The sequence below is a fragment of the Babylonia areolata genome, chromosome 30 (assembly GCF_041734735.1).
Source record: "Babylonia areolata isolate BAREFJ2019XMU chromosome 30, ASM4173473v1, whole genome shotgun sequence".
In the NCBI taxonomy this organism is placed as follows: Eukaryota; Metazoa; Mollusca; class Gastropoda; order Neogastropoda; family Buccinidae; genus Babylonia; species Babylonia areolata.
The window spans coordinates 7,265,874-7,288,373 of record NC_134905.1 but is presented as its reverse complement, the minus strand read 5'-3'; the positions used below and the strand labels follow the sequence as shown (position 1 = coordinate 7,288,373).

The following is a 22,500-nucleotide window of genomic DNA, read 5'->3' as shown; positions in this document are numbered from 1 at the left end:
CCACCACTTTTCCAGACCCTAAGGGCAAAAAGATATTTTACCCCCAAAATTTTTCCAGACTTCCATGAACCTGTGTGAGCCGTGTCTCAGAAAAACAATAACGAAATTTGCTGCAAAAAGCACAGAAAATGCCCCTTAAAAGGATAAAAATGAAATGCGTACAGTAAAGCAAAACCAATATATCATACATCATCTTTCGCTGCAAATAAAAAGCTAAAACTGCCAATGTCATATCTAGCATCTTTACAACATAGGTAAAATATAATGTTCTCAATTTTATTGTTAAAAAAACAAAAAAACAACAACCAGCAAACAAACATTGAAAACTGGATGTCAGAGCTGGCATTTTCACTGTGGATGACAATGAGACTTTTAGTTATACTGCTCCAGAGGTCCATGCATACATGCCCCCACCGCCTAAAATCACACCTCAGTTCACTCTCTATCTTCTAAAAGAAACCAGTCTCAGATATTCGCTTGTGGACACAGTTTAGCCACCATTTCCAGTGGAACACCCTTTCTTCTCTTCTTCGACCGTGGGCTGCAACTCCCACGCTTCACACGCATGTTGGCTTTTATGTGTATGACTGTTTTTACCCCACATTGTAGGCTGCCAAACTCCGTTTTCAGAGGTGTGGATGCTGGGTATATTCTTGTTTCTATAGCCCACTGAACGTTGACATGGATTACAGGATCTTTAACGTGCATATTTGATCTTTTTTTTCAACTTTGGCTCCTCTGGAAGCTGCCATTTATATGGACATGCACATGCTGTTTTGCCAGAGATAGGAATCCAGTGGAATCCGTGAGAGTGGTGGACAGAGACAGGTGGAGGAGAGTGATAGCGATGTCTTCACTGGTGCCCTAACGACATCAGCATAAGTCGAGGGAAAGGTAAAACGTAAAAGGTAACGGGTAAACACTCTGTTTGTGTTACAACTTCCCATCCACTGTCAGGTTTGTCCCCTTGTGAATTTTTTTTCTTTTTCGTTTTAACCCTTTCACAGCATTGGCAACTATCATCAACACCCAGGGTTCATGTTAATAAAAGGACCGTTTTTCACATTGCAACAAAACTTGACAGCTGCTGGCAGTTTCCGCGAAGAGAACAATAACTATTGACTAACCTTTGCCCCCTGACCCAGTTTGAAGTGAACAAGTCCATTGTGTCGTTTGAAGATGAACCGAAGCCTGTGTCTTATCAAAAATATTTGGCGCTGACAAGTGTTTTTGACAAAGAAACTTGACGGTGAAAGAGTTAAAAAAAAAAAAAAAGAAAAAAAAAAAAGATTTCCCACAGACAGACAATCTGGGACTGTAACATCTGGAACAGTCATCAAATTCTTCGTGGTTTTTTTTTTTCCATAACAAACAGAACGATTCCGGAAAGGTAGACATGAAAATATCACAGTATCCTTCTCCCGCTCCTCTGACCAGCCAGTGGTTTTACTCTTTTCTCTTGAAATTTTCCCTCCATGGGGACTGAACTTTGGATAATCTTATAGTCATCGCTGTCACATTGCTCTGGATAATATATCATCGTCATCGCCATTTAGATAATAATCATCATCATCACTGCCACAATGCTTAGGATTATCATTATCCTCATCACTGTCACAATGATTTGGATAATTATAATATTCATAAGTGTCTCAATGCTTAGGATGATTATTATCGTCATCACTGTCACAATGCTTAGGATGATGATTATCGTCATTGCTATTTAGATAATTATCATCATCATCACTGTCACAATGCTTTGGATAATTATTATTGTCATCATTGTCACAATGCTTAGGATAATTATTATCGTCATCACTGCCACAATGCTTTGGATAACTATTATCGTCATCGCTCTTACAATACTTTGGATATTTATCATCATCATCGCAGTCGAAATGCTTTGGATAATTATCATCGTCATCACTGCCACAATGCTTTGGATAATTATCATCGTCATTGATGTCACAATGCTTTAGATAATTATCATCGTCATCACTGCCACAATGCTTTAGATAATTATTATCGTCATCGATGTCACAATGCTTTGGATAATTATTATCATCATCGCTCTTAGAATACTTTGGATATTTATCATCATCATCGCAGTCGAAATGCTTTGGATAATTATTATCGTCATCACTGTTACAATGGCTGATGAAGAGCGAAAGCAGTACTAGAAACAACTAAATAATGAAGTGAATGAAAACAAAATGACGGTAAAAGGAACAACGTAAGGTGGTCGCATGTACACTAGCAAAAAAAAAAAAAATCCTGATCACAGAAGAATAATTTACAAAACAGTTCAATTTCGTCTCAAATCGATCGCAAGTGGACAGACAGCAACTCACCGATGTCAAGTATGGCAACTGTAAATATACATTCATGAGACATTTCTGCCAAAAAACAAAGGAGAAAGAGAGAGGGGTGGGGGGGCCAGGGGGGCAGGGGGGTGAGGGGGCGGGGGAGGGGGTGGGCAGAGGACAGGGAATGGGAGAGAAAGAGAGAAAGTGAGAGAGACATACAGACAGAGAGATGAAGAAAAAGAGAGTGAGAAGAAAAAGACATAGAAAAAGATAGATTTCTACTCACAACAGGAAATAAGAGAACCAACTGCACAACACAATATTGACTAAAAAAAAAAAGACAAAAAAAAAGACGTGTGTGGTATGGTGCTCCAGAGGTTAAATTATAAAGTGTTGCATATAGGCACTATACTGATGTGCACGCTGTGTCTGTTCTTGTTTCCATAACCCACTGATTGCTGACATGGATAAGAGTTTTTTTAATTTTTTTTTTATTTCAACAAGCCAATACAACCTTTTGAAAGTGTAAATACACAGAGATATGCTCCCATTATGTTGAGCTGCCACCTAGATCGATGAGCAGCTGAGAAAGCAGAAAGGAGGTTTCCGTTATTTAAGATATGAAACAATCTACCCACCCAAGAATGAAAAACAGAAAATTATTTTTATTCAGGATCAAGAAATTTCATACCAGCTTAGAAAGTGAAAGGGAGAATTCCATTATTTAAGATATGAAACAATCCACCTACCCAAAACCTGTTATCCACGATCAAGAAATTTCATACCTCAAATCATACGGAGAGAAATATGCACTGCAACGGAGAAATGCATTATTATCAAATCAAAAAACAAAAATTGTACACTAAAATTGTTGCTATAAATGTTGTTTTGAATGCTATTGGTGAGACTAATATAAATACATATTTGATCAAAATTATACATATCTAGAATTGTTGCTACCAGTGTTGTTGTCAATACTATGGGTGTAACTGATACAAATAAACGTTTGTGGTACAATGATGCAAAAGACTGGTTTGAACACTTTTTCATGGTATTGTTCAGATTGGTTTGAACACTTTTTCATGGTATTGTTTACAAAAAAAGAAGAAGTTTTTGTGTGTCTCTAGAACAAAACAACTGTTCGATAGAAACGTGACAATGCACTGAATGTTTAAACCTTATACAAAGTAAAATTTTGATGAGAGGTCCAATGAACACAAAACACATTCAATGACTTACACGATTCTATAATCATTTTCACAAATATACATATACATGTATATATACAAATGCAAGATGGCGATATCTAACCAAATATCTAATTTTCCAAAAAATCAGTTAAGTACAAGGTTTGAAATAATATAAGTTACAAAAAACAAAATATCAACAAACACACATATCCAAATTCCAGAAAGAAATGGATTAGTGACAAGACTTTTTGTTGTTTTGACAGATGAATTTTCATGACTGCTCATTCACTGAACGGATTTTCTGAGAAAAGAACCTATCTTAACATGGCTGACACCACTAAAGTGACTCAGCAGCAGTGCAGGGTCTACTCTGGAGTGTGGCGTCCTGGTGACCAAACAAGAATGATTCTCTGTGTACCATCGATATCGGGACTGTGACAGATGAGCCCGGGTGTGGCTGTGTATGAGAGACTCGGAATGAGCGTCAAGGGAGTAATGCCACTGACATGGCACAGATGAGGAAGAGTAGCAAAAAACAATCACACACAAAAAACCAAAACAACAACAACAACAACAAAAACAAGAGAGGCAAGGCCTTCAAGACTCACTTGTGATACACTTAAAAAAAAATCAAAGCTTTTTATGTATGGAGTATAATTTCAAAATGTAATGTTTAAGATCAGTTTAAAGCAAATTAAGTCCCCTAGCATTAATTACAGAGTAATTTCCCTTTTTTACTATCTACACCAAAAACATTTGCAAAATAAATAAAACTTCCATGCTTAGCAAAAGAAGTTCCTGTTTGAACAAAAAAATGATAATAATGACTGCTCTTGTTGTTGGGTCAGAATATCAGATCAAAGTGCCAAGTTTAGAGAATACAAAAAATATAAACAATAAATGCAGTTTGCATATAATTAGGCTTCATTTTTTATTTTTTTGTGCCCATCCCAGAGGTGCAATATTGTTTTAAACAAGATGACTGGAAAGAACTGAATGTTTCCTATTTTCATGCCTAATTTGGTGTCAACTGACACAGTATTTGCAGAGAAAATGTCAATGTTAAAGTTTACCACGGACACACAGACATACAAACACACAGACAACCGAACACCGGGTTAAAACATAGACTCACTTTGTTTACACAAGTGAGTCAAAAAAGTGAAAATCATGTTTCACACACAGACATACACACAGAGATACAACCGAACACCGGGTTAAAACATAGACTCACTTTGTTTACACAAGTGAGTCAAAAAAAAAAGAATGTGGCTGCATACACAATGAGAAATTTAGGGTATATGGCATGAAGAGGAAAAGCCAGCTGTGAACACCTTTAGCACACAAAACGCTAACAGCGTACCAGTGGGACCTCATTGTTTCATCAGATAACACCAGTTGGATTTCCATTACATATCTCCAGAAACAAACTGTCAACCCTTGTAAATACGCTTGATCTGTAAACATACACACACACACACATGTGCATGTGTACATACACACATTTATTCATTCATGCACAATCTTATCAAACTCTCTCTGTCTCTCTCCCCACCACACACACACAAAGAGCACTAACATATACAATAATCTCCATCTCCACCTTAAAAAATAACCACCAAACATCAAAACTAAAACCAAAACTGAAAGAAAAAAAAACAAAAAAAAAAAGAAATGAAAAAAAAAAGGGAAGAGCTTTCTCCGTAAGCATTTGTAACAATCATCAACAATGACAGTGTCGACACTTCAACCAACCCCAGTCCATTGCACACCCACACACACACACCGGTCCCACTGAACTGAATCTCAAAAATCACTGACTCTGCATGTCCCGTCTTCATGGACAAACACTGAGGATGACGGTCCCAGTTACTGGCTCCCCCACAAGGGGAAACAAACCACATCACTTCCTCCCAGGCCACTCCTACCAACTTTTTTTTTTTTTTTTTTCCCTCACAAAACGTTTTCGGTGACGATCGCTATTCCTCCATACTCCCTCCTACCCTCCCCTTCCCTCACCACAAGGGGAAACAAATCATTTCACTTCCTACCAACCCTTCCCACCAACCTTCTTTTTTTTTCACAGAGCATCTTCAGTGACGATTGCAACACCTCCCTACCCACCCCCGCCCCCCTCCCCCTTACCACCATCCCCCCTCCCCCACCACCACCACCACCACAAGGGGGAACTAATCGTTCCACCCCTTCCCCACCCCACCAACCAGCCCCCACCATCTCTTAATTCTTTCTCAGGAAACCATCAATGACAGACCACACACAATTCCACCCAAGGGGAACAAACACTTCACTCCTCCTACCCCCCCCCCCCCCCCCCCCCGCCCCCCAACCTCCCCTCCACCAATTCCTTCTTTCTTTCGATGACGTCGCAGTTTTCCCCAAAGGGGAGCAATCACTTCATCCCCCCCCCCACCCACCCACAACCCCCCTGCCAAACCCCCATATTCCTCCTTTCTGTTGATGACTTCGTATTTTCCCTCCAAGGGGAACAATCAATCCATACTCCTCCCCTCCACCCCCCCCCCCCTTCCCAACCCAATACCTCTGTTCTTTCAAGGACATGTATCGCATAGTTTTTCCTCCAAGGAAGACAATCAATCCACTCCTACCCCCAGCTCCTCCCTTCACGCTTCTCTCTCCCCTCACACTTATCCCCCTTTCCTTCTACCGTTCCTTCACAGGAGGGACTGTTCGATCATGATGCTGTCGAAGCCGTCCGGGGGCTGGTGGTAAAACTTGTCAAACTGTACGTCCAGAACCGCCCCACTGTCCACTGGAGGGAGGGCGAAAGAAAAACAACAAAGAGTTCATTAGTTAAGAATAACAATTCGTAACCTTGTATAAGTTAAGATAATTTTTTAGTAAATGAAAACTAAAGGACAACATAGCCCCACTGTCCAATGGAGAAAGCAAAAAAAAAAAAAAAAAAAAAAAAAGTTCATTAGATACAAGTAACATAACGTATCATAAGTTAAAAATAATTCTTGGTAAATGAAAACAAAAGGGCAGTATAGCACTACTGCACACAGATGGAGAAAAAGGAAAAGAAAAAAAAGAAAGTTTGTCAGTTCAAGAGAAGTGCAGCAGAAAAGGAGAGGGGGAGAGAGAGAGGGGGGGGGGGGGGGGGGGGGAGGAGAGAGAGAGAGAGAGAGAGAGAGAGAGAGAGAGAGAGAGAGAGAGAAGGAGAATCTGTGTATGCTTGTGAGTGTGTGTGTGTGTGGTGTGTTGTGTGTGTAATAGTTTGCGTTGTTGTTGTTGTTGTGTGTGTGTTGTGTAATATTTTGCGTTGTTGTTGTTGGTGTGTGTGTGTGTGTGTGTGTGTGTGTGTGTGGTGTGTTGTGTGTGTAATAGTTTGCGTTGTTGTCGTTGTTGTTGTTGTTGTGTGTGTGTGTGTTGTGTAATATTTTGCGTTGTTGTTGTTGGTGGTGTGTGTGTGTGTGTGTGTGTGTGTGTGTGTGTAAGAATGTCTGAGTGTGTATCTCTCTCTCTCTCTCCTTCCATACCATCACTCTTCCAGTCATGTACCATTCATCTCTATCACTATATCAAAAGATAATTCAGGTAGTCTTTCAATGTTTACATATGCATTATAAATACTATCATCACTATAATCACTGTTACAATCATTATCATTCAGACAGTAAGTATTTGTATTTCTTTTTATCACAACAAATTTCTCTGTGTGAAATTCGGGCTGCTCTCCAGGGACAGCGCGTCGCTACACTACAGCGCCACCCATTTAAAAAAAAAAATTTCCTGCATGCAGTTTCATTTGTTTTTCCTATTGAAGTGGATTTTTCTACAGAAATTTGCCAGGAACATCCCTTTTGTTGCCGTGGGTTCTTTTACGTACGCTAAGTGCATGCTGCACATGGGACCTCGGTTTATCGTATCATCCGAATGACTAGCGTCCAGACCACCACTCAAGGTCTAGTGGAGGGGGAGAAAATATCGGCGGCTGAGCCGTGATTCGAACCAGTGTGCTCAGGTTCTCTCGCTTCCTAGGTGGACGCGTTACCTCTAGGCCATCACTCCACTGTCATTCAATCAGATTTCAGGCGCATTCACATACACACTCAGACAGACATATAACATTTTACATGTATGACCATTTTTTGTTTATTTACCCCGCCATGTAGGCAGCCATACTCCGTTTTCAGGAGTGTGCATGCTGGGTATATTATTGTTTCCATAACCCACCGAACGCTGACATGGATTACAGGATCTTTAACGTGCGTATTTGATGTTCTGCTTGTATATACACACGAAGGGGGTTCAGGCACTAGCAGGTCTGCACATATGTTGACCTGGGAGATCGTAAAAATCTCCACCCTTTACCCACCAGGTGCCGTCACCATGATTCGAACCTTGGACTCTCAGATTGACAGTCCAACGCTTTAACCACTCGGCTATTGCGCCCGTCGAGTGTGTGGTCATGTGAGAGGGGTGAAGAGGACGAGGGTGGAGACTGAGGGGGCATGGCCTCACATCCATATTATCACTCTGAGAAGTCACAATGCATTGTGTATCTGTCTCTTTAAAAATTTTTTTTTTATTGTGGTTGTTCTAGTATGATTTTGTGTGTGCAGATATCCATTTGTCCAGAAAATATGATATTTTAGTGCAAATTACCTGACTAATGTTTGTAATGAACAAGTTGAAAATGTGACAAAAACCAAAACACTGATTTCAAAACAACAGCATGTCACTAAAAATATATAAAACGGGAAAACATTATGTGTTTTGTATTCTTTATTCATTTACCTTTCAGAAAATATATACTTTTATGGGTCTCTCCAATAACAAAGAGCACATAATTTTTTGAAAATTTATACCCGTTTTTTGTGTGAAAAAACCCTGGCAAATAGATTAAAATCTTATTTTCCTGGCAGCAAAAGGGTTAACATACAGACAATACATGCGACAGCCTCTCACCATAAAAAGCTGGAAACACAGTTCCCTTGATGCCCAGAAAGGGGGAGCAGAGAGCTGTGCCGTTCAGGAAGAAGTTCATCTCAATGTGGTCATACGTGATGCCCTGTACAGCAAAGCAAACAATGACACAGGTTTAAATAATCATTGCTATCTTCTGCCAAAAAGGTCTAGTTCTAATGTGGAAGAAGTTCATCTCAATGTGATCATACGTGATGCCCTGCACAGCAAAGCAAACAATGACACAGGTTTAAATAATCATTGCTATCTTCTGCCAAAAAGGTCTAGTTCTAATGTGGAAGAAGTCCATCTCAATGTGGTCATACGTGATGCCCTGTACAGCAAAGCAAACAATGACACAGGTTTAAATAATCATTGCTATCTTCTTCCAAAAAGGTCTAGTTCTAATGTGGAAGAAGTTCATCTCAATGTGGTCATACGTGATGCCCTGTACAGCAAAGCAAACAATGACACAGGTTTAAATAATCATTGCTATCTTCTTCCAAAAAGGTCTAGTTCTAATGTGGAAGAAGTTCATCTCAATGTGGTCATACGTGATGCCCTGTACAGCAAAGCAAACAATGACACAGGTTTAAATAATCATTGCTATCTTCTTCCAAAAAGGTCTAGTTCTAATGTGGAAGAAGTTCATCTCAATGTGGTCATACGTGATGCCCTGTACAGCAAAGCAAACAATGACACAGGTTTAAATAATCATTGCTATCTTCTGCCAAAAAGGTCTAGTTCTAATGTGGAAGAAGTTCATCTCAATGTGGTCGTATGTGATACCCTGTCGTGCAAGGCAAACAATGAAACAGGTTTACACAACTACTATGTTCTGCCGGAAAGGGCTAGTTCTTCTAATGTGGAAGAAGTTCATCTCAATGTGGTCGTACGTGATGCCCTGTACAGCAAAGCAAACAATGACACAGGTTTAAATAATCATTGCTATCTTCTGTAGGAAGGGTCTAGTTCTTCTAATGTGGAGGAAGTTCATCTCAATGTGGTCGTAAGTGAAACCCTGTTGTGCAAGGCAAACGATGAAACAGGTTTACACAACTACTGCTATGTTCTGCCGGAAAGGGCTAGTTCTTCTAATGTGGAAGAAGTTCATCTCATTGTGGTCGTACATGATGCCCTGTACAGCAAAGCAAACAATGACACAGATTTAAATAATCATTGCTATCTTCTGCAGGAAAGGTCTTGTTCTTCTAACGTGGAAGAAGTTCATCTCAATGTGGTTGTATGTGATGCCCTGTTGTGCAAAGCAAACGATGACACAGGTTTAAACAATTACTGCTATCTTCTGCTGGAAAGGTCTAGTTCTTTCTGCTTGACATCATAGTAAGGAGCAGGGGAGAGAGGTTTTGTAAGCCAATACATGCACACTTGCACATAAACACTACACACACAAATGCATGGCCACCCACACATTCACATAGGTAAACATTTACAAAAGAGACATACACACTTTAAAAAACAACTATAATGATAAATATTCTGCACACACACTCATGGAAACATGCATACACACTATGACACACACACAGAGGTTTATATATACTGCTCTCATCTGTATGAAGGCTTGTTCTGATTGAAATCGCAGTGGGAGAGTGGGGGTGGGGTGGGGGATGGGTGGTATTGGATTGGTCAGCCAGCACATGTTTGCACAAGTTCACACTCGTAACTGCATATACAAAAGACGCACCAAACAAGAAAGCCAAACATAAAATCACCCCCTTCACCTATAAGAAAAAAAAAAGTTTAAAGTCCAATCCTCTGAAACATGCTGAGGCCCAGGGCCTGCCTAGGTCCTGGTGGGGTACTGGGGCAACTTCGCATAGGGGCATGGGGGGTGGGGTTGGTGTCAGAGGGATGAAGCCCTCCTTAAGCTAAAAAGAAATTGCAGTTATAAGTTACAGAGTATTTCTGAGAGCATATCAATCATGAAGGGAAAAATGCAGCAAAATGTTTCAACAACCTTCAAACATTCTAAAACTTACCACACACACATAAACACTTGTGAAAATCCGACAAAGTGACCAGGATTGCTACTCAAATCCCAAATACAATACAATAAATACAAACAGGATGACAAAACATCAGAAATCCGTGGATCATTGAATTTCATTCCAATACATAAAAAAGTGAAAATCATGTTTCGGACCTTCTGTCTCTAAGAAGAGTTGTTTCCCTTCGGCCCCAGAAACCCTGATGATTGTCCTAAAACGGAATGCTTGCCTTTGTATGTGTGTAGCAATGTGTGTAGCAATGCAGATTTGATCGGAATGTGCAGCGTTAGAGTGACTTTCTGAAGGTTGTCTAGGACCACTTAATAATAGTGAAAGAGTCCCTGGGAACCCAAGATTTTTTAACTTGTCTTCTTTTTCTTCTTTGTTCATGGGCTGCAACTCCCACGTTCACTCATATGTATACAAGTGGGCTTTTACGTGTATGACCGTTTTTACCCCACCATGTAGGCAGCCATACTCCGTTTTTGTGTGTGTGAATGCTGGGTATGTTCTTGTTTCCATAACCCACTGAACGCTGACATGGATTACAGGGTCTTTAATGTGCGTATTTGATCTTCTGCTTGCGCACGAAGGGGGTTCAGGCAAAAGCAGGTCTGCACATATGTTGACCTGGAAGACTGGAAATATCTCCACCCTTTAACCACCAGGCGCTGTTACCGAGATTTAAACCCAGAATCCTCAGATTGAAAGTTCAACGCTTTAACCACTCGGCTACTGCGCCCATCTTTTTAACTTGTCAAAAGCCCTGCCATCCTGTTAACATTCCATGAATACCCCGCCCCCTGACGCAAATCCCCGAGGACTTAACTCACTATCACAATGCCCTCTTGCTGTCAGTCTCCCTTTCTGCTCTCCCTTGTGGTAGAGGGCGCTATCCTGTAGTAGCATTCACCATTTCATCCCACTCCGCTGTAAAATAAAACAACAACAACACACCCCCACCCCTGAAAAAAAAATCATCCCACCCACTCCCCTTTGCCCCAATCCTCCCGTCAAACCCTTCACCCACTCCTTTTAACCCCATACCCCCTTCCAAAAAAAAAATCTCATGCTCCCAACACTCTCCTTGAAAAAAAAAAAAAAAATCACCCCACTTCCATGAAATATACCTTAACCCCTAACTCACTCCCCCTAATCCACTCCCTATACCCCCCCCCCCACTCTTCTATAAACAAAAAACAACTAACAGACACATCTTCCCAACCGCACTCCCACTAAAAAAAAAACAACCCCCCCAAAAAACAAACAAAACAAACCCAAACAAAAAAACAACAAAAAAAACCCCACCACTTAAAAAAAAGCCTCCCCCCCTAACCCACTAAAAAAACAACATAAAACAAACAACCCCCACCCACCACCCCACTTCCAGTAAAAAGAAAAAGAATAACCAACCAACCAACAACAGAAAACAAACAAAAAACGACCACTTCCCTAACTCCCCCCCCCCCCTTCCCCCCATCCTTCCATAATAACAAAACAAAAAAAAAATCTCAGAGAACCGAACTCACCACCACGTCACCCTCTTGCGGCACGGCGGTCAGCTTCCCTTTCTGCTCCCCGCCGTGGTAGAGGGCGCCGTCCTGACGCAGCACCCAAGAGTCCTCGTCCCCGCCCAACGGCAACGCGTTCAGCCCGCACTTCCGGGTGGCCACCCCGACGCCCCACACACCTACACACAATGTGTGACAGTCAGTCGTGTCTGACCATGACCATCAGAACAACAGAGGAGGCAACTAGTGTCCCAACCATCTGGGCTAGAGTTTGTTTATAGTGGAGAGTGTCTTGCCCAGGTTACACAGGTTTTAGGACAGTCGGCGTTGGGATGGTTCCCAAAAGGAGGAGTTTGTATCATACTCCCTGTTTGGTGATACGTATACTTACCATGTCAAACTGATGCAAACTAGGCCTGCTGGGATGGTTCCCAAAAGGCCAGTTAGCCCCCAAGGCTGCAGCACTAAGAGCCAGTGCAATCTTGCCTCCTAGTTTGACAGTCATAGCCCTTCACAAAAGACTAAGCTGTAAATGACTTCTCATTGTAATGGAGAAACCATTGATCACACAGCTCTCACTCCAACTGTAAGCTTATGTCAGTCCGTGATATAAGCTGCCTACACACAGCTAGCTGGGTTATGAGCAGTTATGTATATATATATATATATAATATATATATTTAATATCTTTCTATCTGTGTGTGTGTGTGTGTGTGTGTGTGTGTGTGTGTGTGTGTGTGTGTGTGTGTTCATATCTGCAATCCGTAGTGCTGTCTTGGTGTGTTGTTTTTTTCATGTGCAGAGGTATGTTATTATACAATATTTTATAATACATGTATTATTTCATGTGAGGCGCTTAGAGCCCATCATATGCAGAGTTTGCACCATGTAAGTACCATCTATTATTATCATAATAGTATCTGTTTGCGGAAATATTTCTACAGCATAACAGTATCTATCTGTAAATGTATACATGTGTCATATATGTGGTTTGGGCACAACACTTGACACACCAGCTTGTCCAAAACAATCATGCAAGGCACCATTGAGGGCGGGAGAAGAAGAGGAAGACAGCGGAAGAACTGGCATGAGAACATCAAACAATGGACCGGACTCCATACACGTGAGCTGCTGCTGACAGAGACAGATGGAGAAGGGAGGGTGCGTCTGCGGTCCTCAGGTTTCCCCCAACGACTACTTTGTAGTTATGGGCCTGAGGTGAGGTGAGGAGGTCATATATAGTGTGGAGTGATGGCCTAGAGGTAACACGTCCGCCTAGGAAGCGAGAGAATCTGAGCGTGCTGGTTCGAATCACGGTTCAGCCGCCGATATTTTCTCCCCCTCCACTAGATCTTGAGTCGTGGTCTGGACGCTAGTCATTCGGATGAGACGATAAACCAAGGTCCCGTGTGCAGCATGCACTCAGCGCACGTAAAAGAACCCACGGCAACAAAAGGGTTGTTCCTGGCAAAATTCTGTAGAAAAATCCACATCGATAGGAAAAACAAATAAAACTGCAAGCATGAAAAAATACAAAAAAATGGGTGGCGCTGTAGTGTAGCGATGTGCTCTCCCTGGGGAAAGCAGCCTGAATTTCACACAGAGAAATCTGTTGTGATAAAAAGAAATACAAATACAAATATGTGAACAAGGCAGATGTGATTTATCAATCATAAAGCATTCATCTGAATGTCCCCTTGAGGCAAGAACACAAGGCTGTAAGAGCCCAGAGAATGAGATACAAGTGAGATACAAACTGATACCCTCAGACAACAAAGTGATACCATCTTTCTCCCTCCCTCTCTCTCTCTCTCTCTGAGACTCACTCTTTTCCTCACTCTCTCTTCTTTTAGTTTTGCCTCCCTTCCACACCAATATCATGTCATATCATGTCAGTGGAGTGATGGCCTAGAGGTAATGCGTCCGCCTAGGAAGCGAGAGAATCTGAGCGCGCTGGTTCAAATCACGGCTCGGCCACCGATATTTTCTACCCCTCCACTAGACCTTGAGTGGTGGTCTGGACGCTAGTCATTCAGATGAGACGATCAACCGAGGTCCCATGTGCAGCATGCACTTAGCCCATGTAAAAGAACCCACGGCAACAAAAGGGTTTTTCCTGCAAAATTATGTAGAAAAATCCACTTCGATAGGAAAAACAAATGAAACTGCACGAAGGAAAAAAAAAAGAAAAAAAAAAAGGGTGGCGCTGTAATGTAGCGACGCGCTCTCCCTGGGGAGAGCAGCCCGAATTTCACACAGAGAAATCTGTTGTGATAAAAAGGAATACAAATACAAATACAAAATACCAGTGAACATGGAAGTTGAAACCCACAAACAGAAAAGAAGAAGTCACCAGCAGCAGCCAAGGGATAAATGCTCATGTACAATTTAAGGAATTCAGCAAAATTCAACTGGGGGTGGGAGTGGATGTGTCTACACCATGCATGCACATTTCTTCCACTTAAATTGTTTCCAAATGTGATAAAAAAACAACACAATTTAAAAAAAATTAAAAAATAAAATGCCCCCATGCATTTTTATCATTACAGGGGTGAGCGACAACATATGGCTTACCGATCACAACTGATGAAAAGATTAAACATTCACATAAACAGATCACTTCTTCTTCTTCTGCGTTCACTCGCATGCACACGAGTGGGCTTTTACGTGTATGACCGTTTTTACCCCACCATGTAGGCAGCCATACTCCGTTTTCGGGGGTGTGCATGCTGGGTATGTTCTTGTTTCCATAACCCACCGAACGCTGACATGGATTACAGGATCTTTAACGTGCGTATACACGCGAAGGGGGTTCAGGCACTAGCAGGTCTGCACATATGTTGACCTGGGAGATTGTAAAAATCTCCACCCTTTACCCACCAGGCGCCGTCACCGTGATTCGAACCCGGGACCCTCAGATTGACAGTCCAACGCTTTAACCACTCGGCTATTGCGCCCGTCATAAACAGATCACAAACATATATAATATGCATGTATCAAAATCATGCGTAGGCGTGCATAGGAGTGTGTTGGTTTGTAATCTGAGTGTTTGTGTGAACAGGCATGTATACACACAAACACACAAGCATGAATGCACACAAAAATACACACATGAATGCTTGCATGTACACACACACACACAAACACATACACAGTAACAAACACACACATCTACAGTGACACACTGATAAACACACACACACACACACACACACAGAGTGACATGTACATAAACACACAGAGCACCTACAGACATGCAACACACACACACACACAACCTACCCACACACCTACCCCCCCCCCCCCCCACACACACACACACATCCACACACACATATACACACATGCTCTAACGCACCTGTGCGCACAGACACACACACACACATACACACACTGAGACTAACACACGCACAGACTCACACACAAACACACACACACACACAAACACTGCAGGCATCAAGAAAGGTCAGAGGGAAAAGTCAGAGAGCGAGCCGAGGTATCTTGAGTTCCAGCAGAGGAAAACATCTGCCTGCAGGCACAAGATAATGTCACAGAAGATGCACGGTGTCAGCTTTCTGTCGCCGATGCTACATGCACACGCATCCCAGCACTATCATGATAGCGCTGTTATCAGCTGTCCGTCCACATGTCATTAAGATGAGACGATGATAATCCTAGGCCTCATGTGCAGTCAGTGCACAAGCATGTAAAAGATCCCATGGCAACTAAAGATCTGTTCCTGGGAAAATATTGTTGAAAATTTGCACTTTGATACTAAAACAAGTACACTTACTAACAGAAAAAAGAGAGAGAGAAAAAAGAAGAAAAAAAAAGTTGTGCTGGACTGTAACGAACAACACACACTCAGGGGAGAGCAACCCGGATTACACATAGAGATATCTATTGTGACAAAAAGTAATACAATACAAATTACAATGCAATACAGTACAATGCAATACAATACACTGCCTTTTCCATTCAGAGAGACGATGAAGGCCAGCTGTCACCACCACTTACTTTCATGATTGCAATAACATCTGCCTTTTAATCAATTAATGTTTTCACTTTAAACTGTTAATGTAATATCAATATGAATTAGATAGAAAGAAAGCTTTTTGTTCCTTGGAATACCAGCTGGATTACCAGCCAAAGCAATAGCTTGGCTTACTGATTCAACATCTGAACAATATGGTGCAGACTACTACAGCCATACTGAATTTAATTCTCACAGAGTACTCAACTTGTACTTGATATAACATGTATTCATATAAAACATTCTGGTACATCTTACACCTCCCCCTCCCCCCACTTTGCCCTCCTGTTTCTGCCTCTGCCTGTCTGTCTTCCTTTTTCTGTCTCTCTTTTTGTCTCTGTCAGTCTGTCTATGTGTTGACAGCTTAAAAAGAAGAAGAAAATTTAGAAAAAATTAGAACCCCCCCTTCCCCCCCCAACAAACTGCATAGAAAATCTGAATCATTCTGCATCATGCACATGAGCATTGCATGTTTGCATGCTGAGGTACATGCAAATAAACTTTAAGAAGCACAAAAATCCTGGCTTGCTGTTTTGAATGAAAATATATATCCATCCAGTTCAAACAGTTTGATGAAACCTTGCCAGCACACAAATCCTGGCTGACTATTCTAAATCAAAATCTCGAGCATCTTTAACTTGGAAGCACAAAAATCATGACCTGCTTGTTTTAAATTAATTATTATTATTTTTTGTGTGCATTTTTAACATTAGTAAGCAGCACACAAATTCCAGCCGACCGTTTAAAAAAACAAACCCCATTCCCCCACCCCACCCCCCCCCAAAAAAAAACACCACCCCATCTTTAAGTTTAACCCTCACCTTCCTAGGACAACAGAATTGAAAGCCCTTTGCTCAACTCACTCAGCTATCATGCCCATTGATGATTCTTTTAAAGTGACTACTAGATCTGTAGGGTTCAGCTGAAACTTTTTTTGGATGTTATTTCTTGCTAATGCTTTATAAAAAAAACAAAAACAAACACAGTGGGCTGCAACTCCCACGTTCACTTGTATGCATGTACATGAGTGGGCTTTTCTGTGTATGATCATTTTTACCCCGCCATGCAGGCAGCCATACTCAGTTTTTGGGGGTGTTATGCGATCAAGGTCAGGCATCTGGAACTTTACTGGTCCTGTGCGTGTGTGTGTGTGCAGGTTTGTTTGCGTGTTTGTGAAAGTATGGTGCATATATACACACATGTATGTATGTTTCTGTACAGACAGTACCTTTTCATCATAAACACCCTGAGACTTCTCGCCTCGGAGGTGTGAGCATCAATTATGCATCATTATTGTCATGATTATGGTTTAACTCTTTCTGGACGAAGGAATGCTCACGGATTCCTACACAAAACGTATTCGGTTTCGGACGAAGGAATGGAATAGCATTCTCCGAAAGTAAAATTCCATCATGCGCTGTACACGTGATTTTGTGATTAGCCAAGCAGAGTGCGCTATTCTGGGTCACTCCACAATCGAACAGTATGATTGGTTAGTCTATGATGTGTGGCCTGTCTCGCACACATGCTGACAAAGTCACTGACCGGTCGTCTGCTTGCGTGCCAGCCTGTCAGCAAAGCGGGCTCATCTCAAAATGTTGTGATGCGAACAAGGCAGTGATGGCAATGTTTTTGGGTTGCCGAAGTACTTGAAATGCTACAAACTGAAGGGTCGGGCATTGAAGAGGTGGATGATGACGAAGAAGAAAGCGAATTTAATGCAGAAAGCGAGCATGGGTATGGTGATTCGGGGTGAAAAATTGGCAGTATTTTCTACATATGGCAAAACTGTAAAAATAAGATGAGAAACTTGATTTTTTTAATATGTAATAGCTCAACACGTAATAAACCAGTTCTGAAAGTTTCATTTTCTCACATAGTATTTTGTATTCTTTGTAATTTTTTTCCAAACCCTTACAAATGGGCCGTCTGTGGGGAAAAGCAAGGGAGAAAAATTGTCGTCCCGAGTGAGTTAAATCAAAATACCTGAGGACTGCACCTTCACTTCAAAGTAGGCCTTGTTCTGAGCGATGGGGGCGTTGGCCAGGGCTGCCCCGGTTCCACAGATCCGTCGTCCGCTCTTCACGATCACCACCTCGTTTCCTGGAAACAGAAATTTATTGCATATTAACACTATAATAACAGTAATCATAATCATCAAAACAATCATAACAATAATAGAGGTAATAATAAAAACTAGTACTTATATAGCCCTGAATCTTGTACACAGAAAAACTTAAAAGTGCATTCACAAACATGTTTGTAATCCGTCGTCTGCTCTTCATGATCACCACCTCATTTCCTGAAAACAGAATCACCGCTTGATAACAATAATCACAATCATCAAAATAATCATAATATTAATAAAACTAATATTTATTATATAACCCCAAATCTTGTATGGAAAAAAAATCAAAAACTCAAAGTGCATTCACACACATGCATTTATAATTTTGATCTAGAGGGATGATGATGATGATGATGATGATATGGATACGTATGTAGCGTATGTAGCTCATATCCTTGGTCTGAGACCAAGCTCTAAGCACTTTACAAAAACAGGATGAAAGACAGAACTTATATGAACATATGATGGACGCAATAGCCGAGTGGTTAAAGTGTTGGACTTTCAATCTGAGGGTCCCCAGTTTGAATCTCGGTAATAGCACTTGGTGGGTAGAGGGTGGAGATTTTTCCGATCTCCCTGGTCAACATATGCGCAGACCTGTTTGTACCTGAACCCACTTCGTGTGTATACGCAAACAGAAGACCAAATATGTATGTTAAAGATCCTGTAATCCATGTCAGTGATTGGTGGGTTATGGAAACAAGAACATACCCAGCATGCACAACCCAAAAAATGGAGTATGGCTGCCTACATGGCAGGGTAAAAACGGTCACGCACGTAAAAGCCCACTCGTGTACATATGAGTGAATGTGGGAGTTGCAGTCCATGAATGAAGAAGAAGAGCATAAATTTTACTTTGTAAAAAGCTAGAGAAACTGAAGACCAGACAGATGGAGGGAGGTAAAGGTGGATCAGGGGAGGGGGCGGGGTCTGGGGAGGGCCATTTGTATTGCAGTGTATTGTATTACTCTATAATTCACAACATATTTCTTTATGTGAAATCCAGGCCGCTCTCCCTAGGGAGAGCACATCGCTACACTGAGAGCACCACCATGTTTTTTTCTGCCTGCAATTTTATTAGTTTTCATTTCAAAGTGGATTTTATTTTACTTTATTTTATTTTTTTTATTACAGAATTTGCCTGAGCCAACCCTTTTGTTGCCGTGGGTTCTTTTATGAGCACTAGGTGCATGCTGCACATGGGACCTCGGTTAACAGTCTCATCCAAATGACTAGTGTTCAGACCACCACTCAAGGTCTAGTGGAGAGGGGAGAAAATACTGATGACTGTGGGATTTCAACCAGTGCACTTAGATTCTCTCGCTTCCTTGGCAGACGCATTACCACTAGGCCAACTCTCCATCTGTTTCAGTTTCAGTTTCAGTAGCTCAAGGAGGCGTCACTGCGTTCGGACAAATCCATATACGCTACACCACATCTGCCAAGCAGATGCCTGACCAGCAGTGTAACCCAACGCACTTAGTCAGGCCTTGAGAAAAAAAAAAAAAAAAAAAAAAAGATAAGCGTACATACATAAATAAATAAATAATAATTATGATATATAAAAAAAAGAGATAGTAGTAATGAAAATAATGATAAAATAAATATAATAATAAATAAATAATTAAATAAGACAGACAACAATGATGATAAATAAGCAAATAAATATAAAACATGACACACATTCACACATACACCCACACATGCATAACAGATATGCCCCAAAAACGCTCCATCTGGAAAGCGGTTAGTTTTTAGGCCTGAAGTTCTCTTGAGTCAGGACTTCAGACACAGGTGAAGCAGAGGCCTAGTGGTAATGTACAACCTGATATGGAAGCAAGTGTGTACAAGTTCAATTCCCATATGGACCAGGATTCTTACTCCCCCATCCAACAGATGCAAGACATTACAAAACTGAGGTCCCATGTGCAGCATACACATCCTCTCTTCCCACCCCCTTCCCTCACCATCCTGTGTTTTCAGTTTTGTTCTTGCACAGTTGCAGGTTTTAAACCAGTAGGAATAATACATCAGCCATAAAGGCTTAGTCTCTTGATTTTATGTTGTGTTATCTTTTTATATTCAATCCTCATGGCAAAGAAAAAAAACATTGGTAAGAAAGCGGAGACAGACAGACAGACAGACAGACACACACACACAGAGCGAGAGAGAGAGAGAGAGAGAGAGAGAGAGAGAGAGAGAGAGAGAGAGTTCAACTTTGAGAGATGGAGAGATTGAAGGGGATATAACGGCAGATTCTCGTCTGTTCGTATATCATATCATGATTAATTGTGTTTTTAATTTTACGTGTACGCCAGAAATTAAAAATTAACAAAAGCCCCAACTACCATACGAAAGTCTCACTCCCTAACCTGGGCACGTTCTGAATCAAGCCTTTCAAGTTTCGTTCATTCAAGCCATATTTAACGACCGTGCAAAGACAAATCCGGTATCAAAATTTGCACCACGTCACAAACAAATCTTACCAACATGTGTTGCATCCAGTTTAACGACTGGAACTTCTTTGAGTGGAACATGACCGCTTCCAAACGCTCCACTACGACAGCAACGAAAGCAGAAGACAGACGACATTTTGCTTTCGTACAAGCGGAAGTGACAAGTTCTCTGTTTAGGTCACATCCCAGAAGTGATCACAGGCACATGACTAGTTTACATTTATTCGGTCCTTGAAATTTTTGCTAACAGTGTATGACAGGCATATGATGGTTTTAGATACAATTCTTTATCTTTTCATTTTCTTTTATTCATTAAGCTTTTAAATAGCAGATGTCTGACCTGATAAACGCACTAGTTAGGCACTGAAAGCTACAAAATTTCATTTAAACATTATATCAAACTGGTGCAAAGTTGCTGTCCTATGGATCCGGAAAGGTTGAAGTTCAGGGTCACAGCCAAATCGATGTTGTAGGAACTGCTTATATCTAGCAGGCTGTATGTCCATTATATGCGTTGCTTTAATATTTTCTTCTAAATACAATATAAATTAAATGCTGGAAAATTTCCACGGTTTCAGTCAGTGGAATCACATTTTCTTATTTTTGATATGGTGCTGTTGATATTTAATTTGCTGCGTTCAGAGCACTTGCACCAACTGGCTGCGTTCAGGTCACCGTCACCGTGCACTCAATTCGCCATCCAGCTCCGTGATTTTTCGAAAACATTCATGGACGAGCGTGTAAAACTTGTCCTTCACGTTTCCTTCTTTATTAATTTTATCTTTTTAGTTACTATTATTCAAAAAAACAAAAACAGCATTCTATTTCATTAGGGTAAATTTTCACACACAACCATTCTCAAAAGAAGAAGAAAGATGCGACAGAACTGAAAGAACGAATACGACCTCACACAGGAAGAATAACTCTTTCTGTACTGTAACCAAAACGATATCGCTGAGGTTAGTTCCCTTGCATTATTTCGCGCGTTCGAGCGCTCAAATGATCCGCCTCTCATAGCGAAGAAAGAGCAAAGCGCGGACCATTTGTTGAGTGTGGGATCAATGAAAGTCAACAAAAATCGCGCGAACAAAACATGACAAAGATGGAAGTTACTGGGAATGACAAAACTGCACAATAGAATTTGTGAAGTAACTGACTGCGGACTCGTCAGTGGCATCACTATGTGTATCGGTATTCAGTTTACTCAGTTCCCGGCAGTAATCGACTGAGCGCGCGCGTACTAGTACTCCGCCCAGCCGTCACGGTGACGCCGGGCAGCACGCACACACACACACACACACACACACACACTCACACACACACACTCACACACACACACACACACATGCACTCACTCACACACACACACACACACACACACACACACACACACACACACTGACACACACACACACACACTCACACACACACACACACACACACACACTCACACACACACGGTGCGCGCGCACACACACACACACACATACACACACACACATTCACACACACACACACACACACACATGTCCAGCTCTGCATTATACCACTTGACCACCAAGAGCCTGCAGTTCAACTGAAGTTCACTAGTTTCGAACCCTCTCCAACCCCTCCCCTGCACCCACCCACAGCACCTCCCCCCACCCCTTTTACACACACACATATGCACGCCCAGAGATAACACACACACTCACACTCACACACACACACAATATACATACATACATACATACATAGATATATATATAAAATTCTCTCTCTCTCTCTCTCTCTCTCTCTCTCTCTCTCTATATATATATATATATATAATCAGTGTGTACCTATTCCACTGAATGTCTCAGTCTGAATTTTGCCAGAGGACACTGAGTACTTTCGTTGCCATGGGTTCTACAGTTTCACATCTCACGCCAAGTG

The 22,500-nt window shown here is 41.4% G+C and overlaps 1 protein-coding gene across 1 annotated transcript; it reads right to left on the bottom strand.

Annotated features, from left to right (window-relative positions):
• Positions 1 to 6,127: 6,127 nt before the first annotated feature.
• On the bottom strand, positions 6,128 to 20,722 carry LOC143275606 (SPRY domain-containing protein 7-like). Its single transcript, XM_076579835.1, has 5 exons — positions 20,617 to 20,722; positions 17,989 to 18,105; positions 11,988 to 12,148; positions 8,450 to 8,552; positions 6,128 to 6,287 (listed from the first exon to the last, which is right to left on the bottom strand). The coding sequence occupies exons 1-5, from the start codon at positions 20,720 to 20,722 to the stop codon at positions 6,190 to 6,192; spliced, it is 585 nt and encodes a 194-aa protein (XP_076435950.1). The 3' UTR covers positions 6,128 to 6,189.
• Between the last annotated feature and the right edge of the window lie 1,778 nt (positions 20,723 to 22,500).

What these genes read in the sequence shown, in the direction of transcription:
- LOC143275606 (XM_076579835.1), bottom strand. Translation starts at nt 20,722, where the DNA reads ATGTCGTCTGTCTTCTGCTTTCGTTGCTGTCGTAGTGGAGCGTTTGGA. An exon ending in AGTGAAGGTGCAGTCCTCAG is followed by an intron (nt 12,149 to 17,988) that starts GTATTTTGATTT and finishes CATTGTGTGTAG; the next exon opens with GTGTGTGGGGCGTCGGGGTG. An exon ending in TGTGTTTCCAGCTTTTTATG is followed by an intron (nt 6,288 to 8,449) that starts GTGAGAGGCTGT and finishes CCCTCCCTCCAG; the next exon opens with TGGACAGTGGGGCGGTTCTG.